This window comes from Vicia villosa, linkage group LG1 (assembly GCF_029867415.1).
Source record: "Vicia villosa cultivar HV-30 ecotype Madison, WI linkage group LG1, Vvil1.0, whole genome shotgun sequence".
NCBI lineage: Eukaryota > Viridiplantae > Streptophyta > Magnoliopsida > Fabales > Fabaceae > Vicia > Vicia villosa.
In genome coordinates this window covers 84048961-84062774 of record NC_081180.1, presented here as the reverse complement: position 1 = coordinate 84062774, position 13814 = coordinate 84048961, and the positions used below count along the sequence as shown (strand labels likewise).

The window sequence follows — 13814 nt, the reverse complement described above, 5'->3', positions numbered from 1 at the left end:
TTAGTTTTCATTCTCTTACTGACTTAAGTGTTGGAGTGCTAACTTTGCAGGACCATCGCAACAAGCTTTTCCTCCTTGTTTACCGATCAACTCTAGTTCCATTATGGATTAGTGAGGGTGTCATTCATTTAGGATATGTTTGGATTGATAGACTAGAACAGAGTGGGCAAAATGAAACATGATAGAATGGAGTGGAGCGGAGCGAATGAAAACGAGATTTCACTCTATTGTTTGTGTATCTTTTATAATTTCAAAGAACAAAACATAACATAATAGATTAGTTCATTTCATTGCATCATCTCAAATCACAAGAAATACAAATAAAAATATTATATAAAATAGAATGGAATGAAATTCCATTATATTCCATTCCGTTCCATCCATTACTTACAATTTCAAACAATGAAATTCTATTATTTATCACTCAATTACATTCCATTCTATTTTGTACCACCTATTCAAATACACCCTTGTATTTATTCTGCCAAAAAAGCTCCACCACTATAAATAATGTGCCAATTTTCTATACATCCTTCATTTTCTCTTTTGAAAAGTGTAAGGGAAAAATAAGTACGTGGGAATCTAAAAGTAAAGTAGCCCTCAACAAGACACTAAATATCTATATAAACACATCACATGGTCCTATTCTTGCTGCATTACAACGCAATAGGCAATTGATCAAGAAAACAAATAATTAAGGGTTAAATACTATTCACCCCCCTGCCAAAGTAGCGAGATTCAGTTTTCCCCCTTATTAAAAAAAAATTTAGCCTTCGCCCCTTAGAAAACAAGATTCTGTTTCCAGGAACCCCCTATCACCTGTTTGGCTGGCTGTGCTGGGAGAATCTTGCTGACTGGGCGCCATAATCCTTGTTTGGCTGACTGGGCGTATGACATGGCTGCTGCATTTGGAAAGCTTGAAAAATGCAAATTAATAAGTTGCAAAACCTAGGATTCGAACCCAGGTCATTAATGATAGATTGCTGCAAGCTTACCACCAAACCACACTTGTTTTGTTGATTATAATTGCAAATCAGTTCTATATATTAATACTCTATTATTTTTCAATAATATATAATTTAATAAAGCTGTACATATATAAATGTATTTTAATTAATGTTTTTTTAATAAAATATTTAATTAACGTTTTTAATTAACTTTTTTTTATAATTACGTTTTTTTAATTAACTTTTTTCTATAATTACGTTTTTTTAATATGTTAAAAATTTATAAAATGTTATAAAATTTATAAAATGTTAAAAATTTAAATTTTTTTTAATTAAATCTATATATATATATATATATATATATATATATATATATATATATATATATATATATATATATATATATATATTAACGTTTTTATTTACGTTTTTATTAAAAATATTTAAATTTTTTTTAGCAGAAATATTTATAAATTTTTTAAAAATATTTAGCAGAAATATTTAAAAAAATTTATTAACGTTTTTAATAAAATATTTTAAATATTTATAATAAATTTATTAACGTTTTTAATAAAATATTTATTAACGTTTTTAATAAAATATTTTAAATATTTTAAATCTATATATTTATTAACGTTTTTAAATATTTTAAATCTATATATTTTAAATATTTTAAATCTATATATTTATTAACGTTTTTAAATATTTTAAATCTATATATTTTAAATATTTTAAATCCATATATGTTAAAGCATTTTTCTACCATTTCAAACATTTTTTATAATTATAAAAAAACGTTAATAAATAAAATTATGAAAACATTTATATAAATTAAAAAAACTGAATAAAAATGTTTATGAAAATTATCAAAAAAAATGTTTATATAAATTATTAAATATTACATTTATATAATTATAAAAAAACGTTAATAAATAAAATTATGGAAACATTTATATAAATTAAAAAAACTGAATGAAAATGTTTATGAAAATTATTAAAAAAACATTTATATAAATTAAAAAAACTGAATAAAAATGTTTATGAAAATTATTAAAAAAATGTTTATATAAATTATTAAATTATTAAATAGCAAGAATGTAACCTTAGTGACCTGGGTTCGAATCATAGGTTTTGCAAGTTATTAATTTGTAATTTTTCAAACTTTCCAAATGCAGCAGCCACGTCAGCCAAACAAGGATATTATGCGCCCAGTCAGCAAGATTCCACAAGCCCGGTCAGCCAAACATGGAATAGCATGGAACAGGGGGTTCCTGAAAACAGAATCTTTTTTGTTAAGGGGCAAAGGCTAAATTTTTTTTTAATAAGGGGGAAAACCGAATCTCGCTTATTTGGCAGGGGGGTGAACACTATTTAACCCAATAATTAAATGTCGTCTAAAGTTAGTTCTCCTTTTTGCTTGATAGTGTTCTTCTTCCTCTTCTTAACCTTCACATATGCAACAAGACTTGGCCCTGTTTCTTCCCCTATTATCTCAACCAATACTCAATATAAGGTAAGTTGCTTTAATTCATATCATATATAGTATACACAATTTTAATTAAATCAAGTGATTGAACTTAAGTAATTAAAGAGCTTCACTTAAATCTAATTGTATTGTTTGATTGATAATCATTGTTTTCTTGAACGTGACAATTGAAGGTTTTGGAAGATGAAAAGGTGGACATACAGGAAAATTGTGAGGGTATTAACGAAGATGATTGTTTGATGAGAAGAACACTTGTAGCTCATACAGATTATATCTACACACAGAAGCAAAATCCATAGCTCTAAACATCGTTTTCTACACGTTGTTGTCATTTTTATTTATAACCATAAGATTTTATATGTTCCTTAAAAAAATTAGTTTTCTTAAACATAATTAATTTTTGATCTTTGAAGAGTTAGTGCAGTTACTTGTTCTCAAATTCATGTAGTTACATAAAGAAGAATTGTAAATCTGTATTAACATCTGTGTTTTTTATTAAACTTTGATAGATTAATATTTTGAAGTAGGTTAGTTGAAGCATATCAAAGTATAAGCTGTAAAGTTGGGACTTGTTTGTTTGGAACATAGCCAACAAAAGAACCCCAAAGACACTTGTTTTGCAAAATGAATAACAACTTTTACGAGTAACAAAGTAAAACTTAAGTTTTAGATTCTTGGCGTATTTAGTACAAACTTGTGCTGACTTATAATAATAACCACTAGATTTGAATTAATGGCTCAGATTTACCTCATATTTCAAAATATTTAATAAATGTTTAAGTGAACAAGATATTTATGTAATGTGTATTTAAAATATTAGATAAATTTGAGCCATTAATTCAAATCCAATGATTATTATTAAAAGTTTTCAGTTCTCATTATAACCAAAGTTTTTATTTGATACGTCCCTTATATATATATATATATATATATATATATATATATATATATATATATATATATATATATATTCTAAGAGTAACTTGATAGAGCTACTCTAAATTTTGTCATTTAATTTAGGTTTAAATGCAATTTTGGCCTCCTAAATTTTTCAATGGCTTGATTTAGGTTCTCCATGTTTCAATTGTTTGATTTTGATTCTCCAAATTTCAATTGCTTGAATTTGACCTCTTTAAATTTGTCCCTTTTTACATTTGATAGTCCCCTAATGACATAAATTTCTCCTTTTTTTTTGTTTTTTTTTTCTTTTTAAAATTTTCTTCTCTACAATTTTTTCCCTCTTTTTAATAGTTAAACTGTGAATGCAATGTTTTAAAAAATCTTAAATATTTCATTCAACTTATGCCTAATGGAAAATTATTTTGACAAAAAAAATAGACCACTACCTAATTAAAATAACAAACTCTTTGGCCAATAACTCCCTCATATTTAAACTTAAAGTCCCAAAGTCTAACAATACTATTAGGTATATAAAATTTCAATTTTTTTTATAAGGGATGTTACATGTTTGTCCGTATATTTTAAGTTGAATGAAATATTTAAGATTTTTAAAATATTACATTCAAAACTTAACTATTAAAAAGAAAAGAAAAATAGAATTGTAAAGAAAAAATTAAAAAAAAAAAAAAAAGAAATTTGGTCTACATGTCATTAGGGGACTATCAAACGCAAAAAGGAGTAAACTTGAGGGGTTAAAATCAAGCAATTGAAACTTAGGAAGCCAAAATCAAGCAATTAGAAAATTTAGGGGACCAAAATCAAACAATTGAAACATAAGAGACCAAAATTAAATAATTGAAAAATTTGAAGGGCAAAAAGTGTATTTACGCCTTTAATTTAATGGTTCTAATTAATTATTAATTTAAGAGCATAAATTTCTTTGCTAATTTTATTTCAGTATGATACACTTCCTAAAATAGATTGCATAAGGTTAGATGAAACTGTTAGATTTAAAAAATTAAAGGACAAGGTTTTAAGTAACTTTATTAATTTACTTTGGAAGTAAAAATATCCTCAATATATTTGTTGCATATTTAACAAACTTTGTGATATCGTTCATTAGGGTCGTCTACTCTCAGCGGCTTATGACTTATGAGCGATGTCTTGCCTTAACAATATGGCTTTCGTAGACCCATTCATGAACCTTTGTGAGAACTAGGGCAACCCTTTACTCTCTTTGACATCACAGCATGAGGGAAGTCATTTCCATTTTGGAGATATTTTTGTTGACCAAGTGACTCATAACATTTAAGGGGTTAATTGTGAAGGTTTTAAAAAAAATAAGTCCCATTAAAAAATCTTTAAAATATAATAATGTTTAAGTTGATTTTATAAAACAAAAAGGATTAAGCAGCATAATAATTAAAAAATGAAAATAAAAGAGGTGAAGGAAGGAAAAACATAAGAAATAAATAAGTAGCAGAAATGTAAAAAAATAATGAAAGAGAGAAATGAATACAAGTTCAACCTAACCACATGGCCTACTCTTGTTCTAATGAATTTCTTCTTGAGAGTTTCTAGTAAATGAGATGTGAACTTTTCACATGTTATGCGCACGAACATTCTTACAACCAAATAGGAGAATTTACACTTCCTAATCCATAAACCAAACAAGAGATTTTACACCTGACTACTCATAACTAAAAGAGCTTTTACACACCAGACTAGGCTCAGGAACCAAACAGAGATTTTATTTGGCCAATCTCATGAACAAAACAAGAGTTTTTAACTAGTTAAGATCATAACCTAATAGACAATTTCTTCAAAATCTATTACACCAGTGACAAAACCCTCTTAAGTAAATTACAAAGATAGCACTGCACCATGACACAAAAAATTTCACAGTTATATTTCACTCTCCAAGCACTAAGGAAACCTTGTAAAAAACTAGAAAAATATGAAGTAAGAGAGAGTATAAATGAGAAAGAATAGATATAGATTCAATTTCTAGTGTAAAGAAAAAATGACAAACAACCCTCTATGTATAAGAGAAAATAATTGGTCAAAAAGGAAAAAGATCAAGGCGCCTTTTAATGACTTAATCGATTAAGTATTGGGGTTGATCGATTAAGAGCTTTGAAAAGACAACAACCCTAGTCCAATAATGGAAATCCTACAACAGTTATGTGTCTTAATCGATTAACAAGATTTCTAATCAATTAAGAAGACTTTTCCCTGCTCCAATCAATTTGACGAAGTCCCTAATCGATTAGGAAGTGTGCAAATGCTTCCTAAATGATTAGGAATACTCTTTGTAAATTTTTGATGAACTTTGATAGTTTTTCCATAGGTATAAAAGTGTTTTAGTAAATTCATAGAGATTTAAAAAAATTTCAACTTAGTGTGTGAATTTCCTTAGTAATTCGAGAATCAGTCTTATACCTTTACATATCACTAACCACTCAGACACATGACTAGACAAGCTTTTAGACTTCATCTCTTTGAAGCTTCAAGATCCCTTGCTTGATCATCATTGATTCAACACTTCAATTGGAACATGACTCTTCTAACTTATGAGACTTGATATAGCTTCTTTGATTTACGCCATCACTAGGGATTATTGGGTAGGAGATCATCATAGACTTCACAAAACATTATTTGACCTTAGGTGTTGTCAATATTGAATCTGGCTTGATATCTTGATCCCACAAAGAACATTTAGAACATTGTTTCTTCTTGATAGATGAAGAATTACATAATTTCGTTTGACGTATAGTATTGTTATCATCAAACCATCGTGAACATTTGACGATTGCATACAATTATACTTGTAAGCACATAGATTCTCACTTTCTTGTTACCATTAAGTACTTTTCTATTAAATTTCTAATTTTCTTTTTCCTCGACCTTGTTTGAAGGAAGCTCATATATTAGATAATGAATTTTAGGCATAATCCGGTTTAGGGTGTGGGTGACATCTAATGTGTTAACTTCTTCTATTTTAATGCGGGGAGCGGCTAGGGTCTCTTATATCACTATCGAGTTATGGTTGTGCTTGTTGGTGATGGCGAGTTTGATAAGATACCCACCCGAGCATTCCACTCTTTAGGTACATAGAATGTTTCAAATAATTTGAAACTCTTAGCTAAATCATGTACTTTCTAGAGGTATTTGATGAGTTAGACCCCTTTAGTCTAATATTCTTGGTGACATGATTGTCGATCAACTAGGAATCACTTTGTGCTCTAATACACGGGCCTTCAAGAACTACCACAATGCCACTCCCCTTCAAGTTTGAGGCGCCTTCTACTAATAACGTTGAGACATGGGGAACTTCCTTGCCCACTTGGGAGTTGAACAATTTAAAAAAATATGTTAGTACTTGAGACTTTATGATGCCTCTTGGTACAAAATGAATGTCGCACTCAGATTGTTCGACCGATCATTATACCATCATGTTCGTCAAATCTGGAGAATTTAATAATTCGTCTTTACCATCACGCGATACCCTTAGAAATAGGGCCTTGACTTCGTCGCCGTTATCAAAACAGCCAACGCCAATCTCTCTATCTTTTAATTTCGGAACTACTCGCCTTTAAAAACTTTGAATATTGTCTAACTTTAATAATAAAAAGAAGTATTTGTCTTTCAACATTAGTATTTTCAATCAACCTCCAATCATAAAAATATAAATATTAACTTATTTATCAATTCATTAAGCCACCTAAAAAATAAAAATATCCAATGGTTAACACAAAACTATAGTAATGGACCCTCCATTTCTTTTTAGGAAATGGAGTGGATCCTTACTCAAAATTTATGTCTTGAGAGAGTTGATTAAGTATTATGGATTGAGTTTGAATTTACTCAAAATTCAATGTTTGAGTCGATTTGATTGGATATAGTGTAATTCATGTACATCTCTACCTATAATAATAGCAGTCTGAAACACTTGGATCAAATTGAAGGAATGATTAATCAATATTTTTTTTTTGATAGAAAACAATCTCATTCATTAGATGAAAAAGAGAGAGTACAAACATAAAGAAATAAAATGTGTTAGGGCATTTCCCATCAACACATTGGCAACATCACTAATAATTAAGACTAACAAGCTATGGACATTACAAAGCTTTGAGAGAATAGAAACCAAAAGGAAGGTACCAAACCAAAACTTTAATCCAATCAACCAAGCAAAGTTCTTCCACAAGAGACATGTGAATTTTGGAACTCCAATCTTTAAATCTATCCAATTACGGATCATATCTTTAGCTTTGACACTAGCTTTATCACGCTCAAATCGATTATTCGGGTTCACAATATTGATTAATCTCACCACTTGTGAATGAAACAATTGTTGACTGAAAAGAGGAGTTTGATTTACCACATCCCTAGTAAGATTCTTACTCCAAAACACATTTCCTCCGTCCAAGCTTCTTTGAGGCATTTCATCAAATACCTTGAGCACAAACTTAAAACAACCTAAATCTAATAATAACACACCCAACAAAACAAACCAAACAAGAAAAAATAGAACACACAACAAAACAAGTACAATAAAATAAACTATTACATGAAAACATACACATAAAATCCGGGCTTCCTTATCTTCCGGCGGTGGCGGCTCCGGTGGGGGTCGTTTTCCATGTCGATACCACTCTAGGCCATTGGTTGGTGGAGGTGATTTTAGAGTTGCAAACAGTTGATGGTTGATGGTGAAGAGGAGGAGGAACTTGATGGAGGTTGGAGGAAGAAGCATGTATGGATCTAACATGAGTGAGGGTTTCAAAGGAATGAAAAGAGAGGAAAGAAAACTTACAATGGGAGAGAAACCTCTATTGAAGAGGAGATGACCACCATAATGGTGGTGAATAACTTCCATGAAAGAGGAGGAACCCCTACAAGAGGGGAGGTGACACCCATCAAAAGAGGGGAACATAGAAAACCCTAAGTTTAGAGAGAAGGGAGAGCTTCTCTCTCTAAACATTTGTTCTTCACTTTTCATAAATAAATAATGATTAATCAATATTACTTTTTCCGGAGTGGACTAATTCGTCTAAAAAATCTGAATCAAAGACCTAACATTAGAAACTTCTACGTGGATTTGTAAATTCCATTCCTTGGCACCTGAGTGACTTTTCTGGCCTGCGGTATTTTGCTCGCTTGGTTTTGAAAAATATGATTTCAATTACTTCTAGGTTGACCTGGAAACCAGGTGTTACTCGTGTGCAAATTATCCTCAAATTTTAATGTTTCTACACCTAAAGTCAAACTTCTAGTCAAAGTCTAGAAAAACGAAGAACCATCAATGATAAATGAGAAAAGCAGACAAATCTTAGCCAAAGTTTATATAGGAAGTTAGCCAAAGTTTACTTAAGGTTTATTATACATACACTAATGATTTATATACACAAATCGTAGACACCTAAACGGTATAAGTATACAATTGTTATACTTTTTTTTTTTTTATAATTTTTAATAATTTGTTTGCTTCCTTAATTTGCACACACACATTATCATTAAATATATTTTATTCAGAGTTTGATTTAATATTTAAAAGAGTATTTCTGTTAAAGATTTGATTTTTTATCAAGTGAAATATCGCAGGTTTGAATTTGTCTATTTGATATGCATATATAGGTCTCAATTGAACTGATTTAACAAGATATGAATCAAGATATATTCATATGTATAATTTCTAAGAATAAGTTATTCATAAATAAAAATATAAAAAATTGGAATATGATGTCCAGACATCTTATTATTTTCTTAAAAAAAAGTCAATACTTGTATACTTTTTAAATAATAATTTTTTTTATGAGAATCAACATTTCTATCTTGTCAAATGGAATTAAAATTTAAAACCATGAAATATGCAAAATATTAAAAATTATTTTACTTTTAGAAATTTTTATGAGTAGAACTTTTTTTTAATCTGGTAAGAAACATTAATACAATTAGTTTCTGCAAAGTGTATACCCGATAATCTTTATGCGACCTTTCACCTATTGTCCACTCACGAAACGTGGGGATTGACTAGTCTTCCGAGACAAACACTATTGAAGATGGTCAAAAGGGAAAGTCATATTCTCTTAAAAAATAGGAAAAATAACAACTACATGCTCTTAAGAGGGACAAAATAACCACCTCATGGGTCCAAGGACCCAAAACTAGTAACCCTCTATTAATATCTCAACCATTGAGTTGGGAAAGACATTTAATTCACTAATAAATCACCTAGACACGGAACTTGAAAAAAATAATAAAAATAAATAAATTTGAGGTCATAAAAATGATGTCTTTAAATTAGTTACAAATTAGCTATAAATTTTGGGCTTTTATTTGATGTTCATATTAGCGACAGATTTTGCGACGAAATATCTGTCGTTATATATAAAATTAATATAAAAAATATAAAATGAGGAGCAAATGTCACGTGACATTCATGTCAGCATCTTGTCCACACTGGCAGTGACATGTGGATGAAAAATTTAAAGGGACTATTCTTTGAAGAAAATATTTAGAGGGACCAAAAAATTCATTAACCCTTTAAAGAATTCCACAATGAAGTTTCTTTTCATCGAATTGTATTATTTTGATAGGGTTATATATTCATCTGATGATTTAATTAAAAGTTATCCGTTATGATAATTTTTTTATGTTGTTCAATGGATAACTTAGTTATAAATTTTGTAATAATTTTTCTTTTTTATCGGATAATTTGATTATAAACTTTTTGATATATTTTTAAAACATTTTGCAATAACATAATACATTGCAGTTGAAAACTGTTGCTAAAAATGTCTTTTATTTTAGGTTACAATTTTTAACTGTTTGTTGCCTAAAGTCATTTGTTGTGACTACCAGATAATTTACTAAAAAATCATCCAAAATGCAATTTTTAAAGTTTTTTTTCTAATATAATATAAGAATATTTTGACCAAATTAAATAAATTGTAGGGGTATAACTGATGAAGATGGGGTAAAGTTTTCTCAATGGTGGACTACTTTTACTTCTATATGGCCTGACTCATGGTCCATAATGAAGGATTTCCCGCCATACGGTTCTTCTCTCCCTCACTGCAATTGCAACGCAACCGTTTCAGATGAATACGATAACAATCCCAATTTGACATTGATTTGGTACAAAAATCCAAATGTTGCAAACCCTAGTAGCACCCGCAAGCTTTCGCTTCTCGAATCGAATATCCCTCCGAAGCTTCACCGTTCGTGCATTCACTTCCTCCACCGATTATGGAGATCAGTCTCGTGGTGGCCTCCCTCGATTCTTCTCCGAAACTCTCCCTCCTTCCAAGGTATTCTCTTTCCCTATGCTTCTTTCATAACGGTTTCATAATGCCACAAATCACGCTTGAATTTGATTAATAGTTGAGTAGCTTCAATTTGGGGAAAAATTCAGTTGATAATGCCTCTCTTTGTTGAGTGTAGACTGTAGAGTATACACAGTACTTGGCGTCGTTGAATTGGGTTTTAAGCAAAGTCAACATTTCAAGGGTTTGCTAAGAATTCATATTTGTTTGTTTTTTGTTTTTGTTAATATTTATTCAGGGCAATGTTATTCGGGTAAAAGGCGATGAGTTCTGGCACATGACAAAAGTATTGAGGTTGTCCACCAATGCTAGGTAACCATTATTCATAGTAACAGCTAGTGAGTGAAAGGATAGTTTTGTTGGAATCTTGTCTTTGAAATTGGATATTTCTCTTGACAAATTGTATTGTCTTTCAAGGTTATAGTTATAGATATTTGATTTCTAATGAGGGTTAGTGCATTCGGTGAATTATGGAGTAGTAGATTTAATGTAGAATATTCCATGTCTGCAAACCTTATTAGATGCTAACTTTTTTCATGTGATAATGGGAAGGAGTGTGGAGAGTTTATCTCCGCAGTGGATTTTCAATGGTTTCTGTCAATATTTTGGTTCTTTTTTGTCACTGTTGTTTTTTCAATCACTATTTACTCTGCTTTTTAAGGCAATGGAAGTAAAATGTAAGGTAGTTACTGCCCATTTCTAGGCCATGTTTTGGTATTTCTGTCTAGCACCGTGAGCTAGAAATTTTTTGTTTACGATTTAAATTATGATGTTCAAGGGTACAGCTCTTCAATGGGAAAGGGGGTCTGGTAGAAGGATGTATACAGAACATTGACCGCACAGGACTTGATTTTGTTGCATTGACTGATCCGAAGATAGTACCTCCACAGAATTCTCAGTTGCATGTATTTTCTGGTTTTAGTAAGTTCGTATAGTTTTCTATTAAACGAAAATTACTACTCAATTTTATGATTGCTTGTTTTCAAAACCCGACTTTACTACTCAATTTTTCACATGTTGAGAATCTTACAGGTACTCTGAAGGGTGGCCGTGCTGACTGGCTTGTAGAGAAATGTACAGTATGTTTCGATAGCATATTGAAATTTTATATGGTTAGATTAGCACCTTTATATGTTACGGTTGTTTTTCTTCCATTCATGATTTCCATAGGAACTTGGAGCCAGTAGTGTTACTCCTCTATTGACTGAACGTTCTCCATCAATCTCAGAAAATCGGGTAGACAGACTGGAACGTGTCATTTTAGCAGCATCTAAACAATGTAATTGTTTTTCTTTTTTACTTTTGAAGTCATACATTTATTTTGCACCTTTCAGAAATATCATTGGCCTATTTAATCTGATGTTTTAGCGTTATGTCTGAAATGAAGGGTGACCCCATTTTGATTTTGTTCAGTGAACGTTTTGTCTTATTGCCTCTTTTTTAGGCCAACGACTGCATGAAATGATACTGAAACCTCCCGTAGAGATTGGTGATATTTTGCATCTTGTAAGTTATCCATTCTCACTACCCGGCAAGAAAGTTGCTATGAATTTAAATTGTTCGAGAAGAACTTTGACCACTGAATTGTAATAACCTATCAACATTGATGATTCCATCTTATTTACCAGTGATATGTCTATGTTATTTCCCATTTTTTTCTTGGAATTCTTTGAGCTAAAGAGAGATTTGATTCTGGTGGTGTTAGGTGTTAACAATTCAATCTATGTGGCTATGTAATCAATTTATGAATTATGCTCATAGAGCTCCAACATTTGTCTTCTACGATCATAACTTGACCTTTTTTCTGTCACTTAGATTGCGCAATCAAAACTATCTCTTGTCGCGACAGCAGAAGCAACTCCTGTTCTTAATGCCTTGTTGTCACTGGAAAAGGAAACTAGTGGCTTACTCATAGTCGGACCAGAAGGCGGTTAGTATACTTAATAAGTCTAATTTCACTTTTGTTTCATCACATGTCTAGACATAAGGTAATAACTTGAGTTTAGCTGTAAGGTAAATTCTCCTGATAAATTCTCCCGGTTTTTATCAGGCTAAAATGAAAACGTGTATAGTTGGCAAATAATTGTTGTGTTTCTAGGGAGGGCAAGTATATTATCAGGCTCAAAGTTAAATTGACTCCAGTTTATGTTTTACTGGTGTCATGCAGATTTCACCGAGAAAGAATTGAATATGATGATGGAAGCAGGTGCTAAAGCTGTTAGTCTCGGGCCTCACCGTCTTCGAGTTGAAACTGCCGCAATAGCACTTTTGTCTACTGTCATGTTATGGTCCGACTCTCAACAAACTTCAGTCTCTTGACTCATCTGTATATGTATGTCGGGTCACACATGATTATATTCTAAAAACAATATATAATTTGTATTACTTGTCAGTTAGGTTTAATTATTCTAAGGGTGTGTTTGAATTGACGGTGAACATAATTGATTTTAATAGAATTGAGTTTGGTAGAATTGATTTTAACAGAATTGAGTTTAGCATAATTAATTTATGTTTGAGTTGAACAATAAATTTCAGTGTAAAAATCACCCAGAATCAATTATGGAGGTAAAAGTTACAAATTCTAACTTCAAGTATAATCAATTTTGAAGGCAGAATCAATTCTATTTTTGATAAAAGAAATATCTCAAAATCATCCCGATTCAATTCTACACCTCTAGAATTAATTTGGCTTGGTCTTCCAAAAGCCAATTCAAATATGCTATAAAAGTAATACAATTTTTTTCTTCCATACTTAAATATTCTTATCTTTTGTTTAGGTCGAACACACACTAAACCCAACAACATCTACATAATTTTTATAAATTTTTTCCCTTTTTAGTAAAGTATCAAATATGTTACCAACCACATTATTACGGAAGTCTTTTATATGTGAGACTAAATCAACTTTATTATAATCCATCTCCATAAATAAACAATTTCACAATTAAAAAAAAAAATTTGAAGAAGAAATAAAAAAAGAAAGAGTTTGGGTGTGATCTTAAAAAATAAAAAAGAAACAAAATTTGAAGAAGAAATACATAAAAGTGTTTGGGTGTGATCTTAAAAAATAAAAAATAAAAACAAAATTGAAGATGAAATTAAAACAATAAAAAATTATTGAAGTTTTAAAAAAAAAAAAAATCTTAATCA

At 30.2% G+C, this 13814-nt stretch overlaps 2 protein-coding genes across 3 annotated transcripts; both read left to right on the top strand.

Annotated features, from left to right (window-relative positions):
* The first annotated feature begins 654 nt into the window (after window positions 1-654).
* On the top strand, window positions 655-2837 carry LOC131611076 (phytosulfokines 3-like). Of its 2 annotated transcripts, XM_058883203.1 has the most exons (3): window positions 655-698; window positions 2335-2460; window positions 2607-2837. In XM_058883203.1, the coding sequence occupies exons 2-3, from the start codon at window positions 2335-2337 to the stop codon at window positions 2730-2732; spliced, it is 252 nt and encodes an 83-aa protein (XP_058739186.1). In that variant the 5' UTR covers window positions 655-698; the 3' UTR covers window positions 2733-2837. The 2 variants fall into 2 exon arrangements, with proteins under 2 accessions (XP_058739186.1, XP_058739183.1); XM_058883200.1 differs by lacking the exon at window positions 655-698 and having other exon boundaries at window positions 2327-2460.
* A 7499-nt stretch (window positions 2838-10336) lies between these two features.
* LOC131611068 (uncharacterized) lies at window positions 10337-13144 on the top strand. Its single transcript, XM_058883196.1, has 8 exons — window positions 10337-10649; window positions 10903-10976; window positions 11443-11585; window positions 11697-11743; window positions 11835-11943; window positions 12109-12170; window positions 12480-12594; window positions 12832-13144. The coding sequence occupies exons 1-8, from the start codon at window positions 10491-10493 to the stop codon at window positions 12981-12983; spliced, it is 861 nt and encodes a 286-aa protein (XP_058739179.1). The 5' UTR covers window positions 10337-10490; the 3' UTR covers window positions 12984-13144.
* Window positions 13145-13814: the final 670 nt, after the last annotated feature.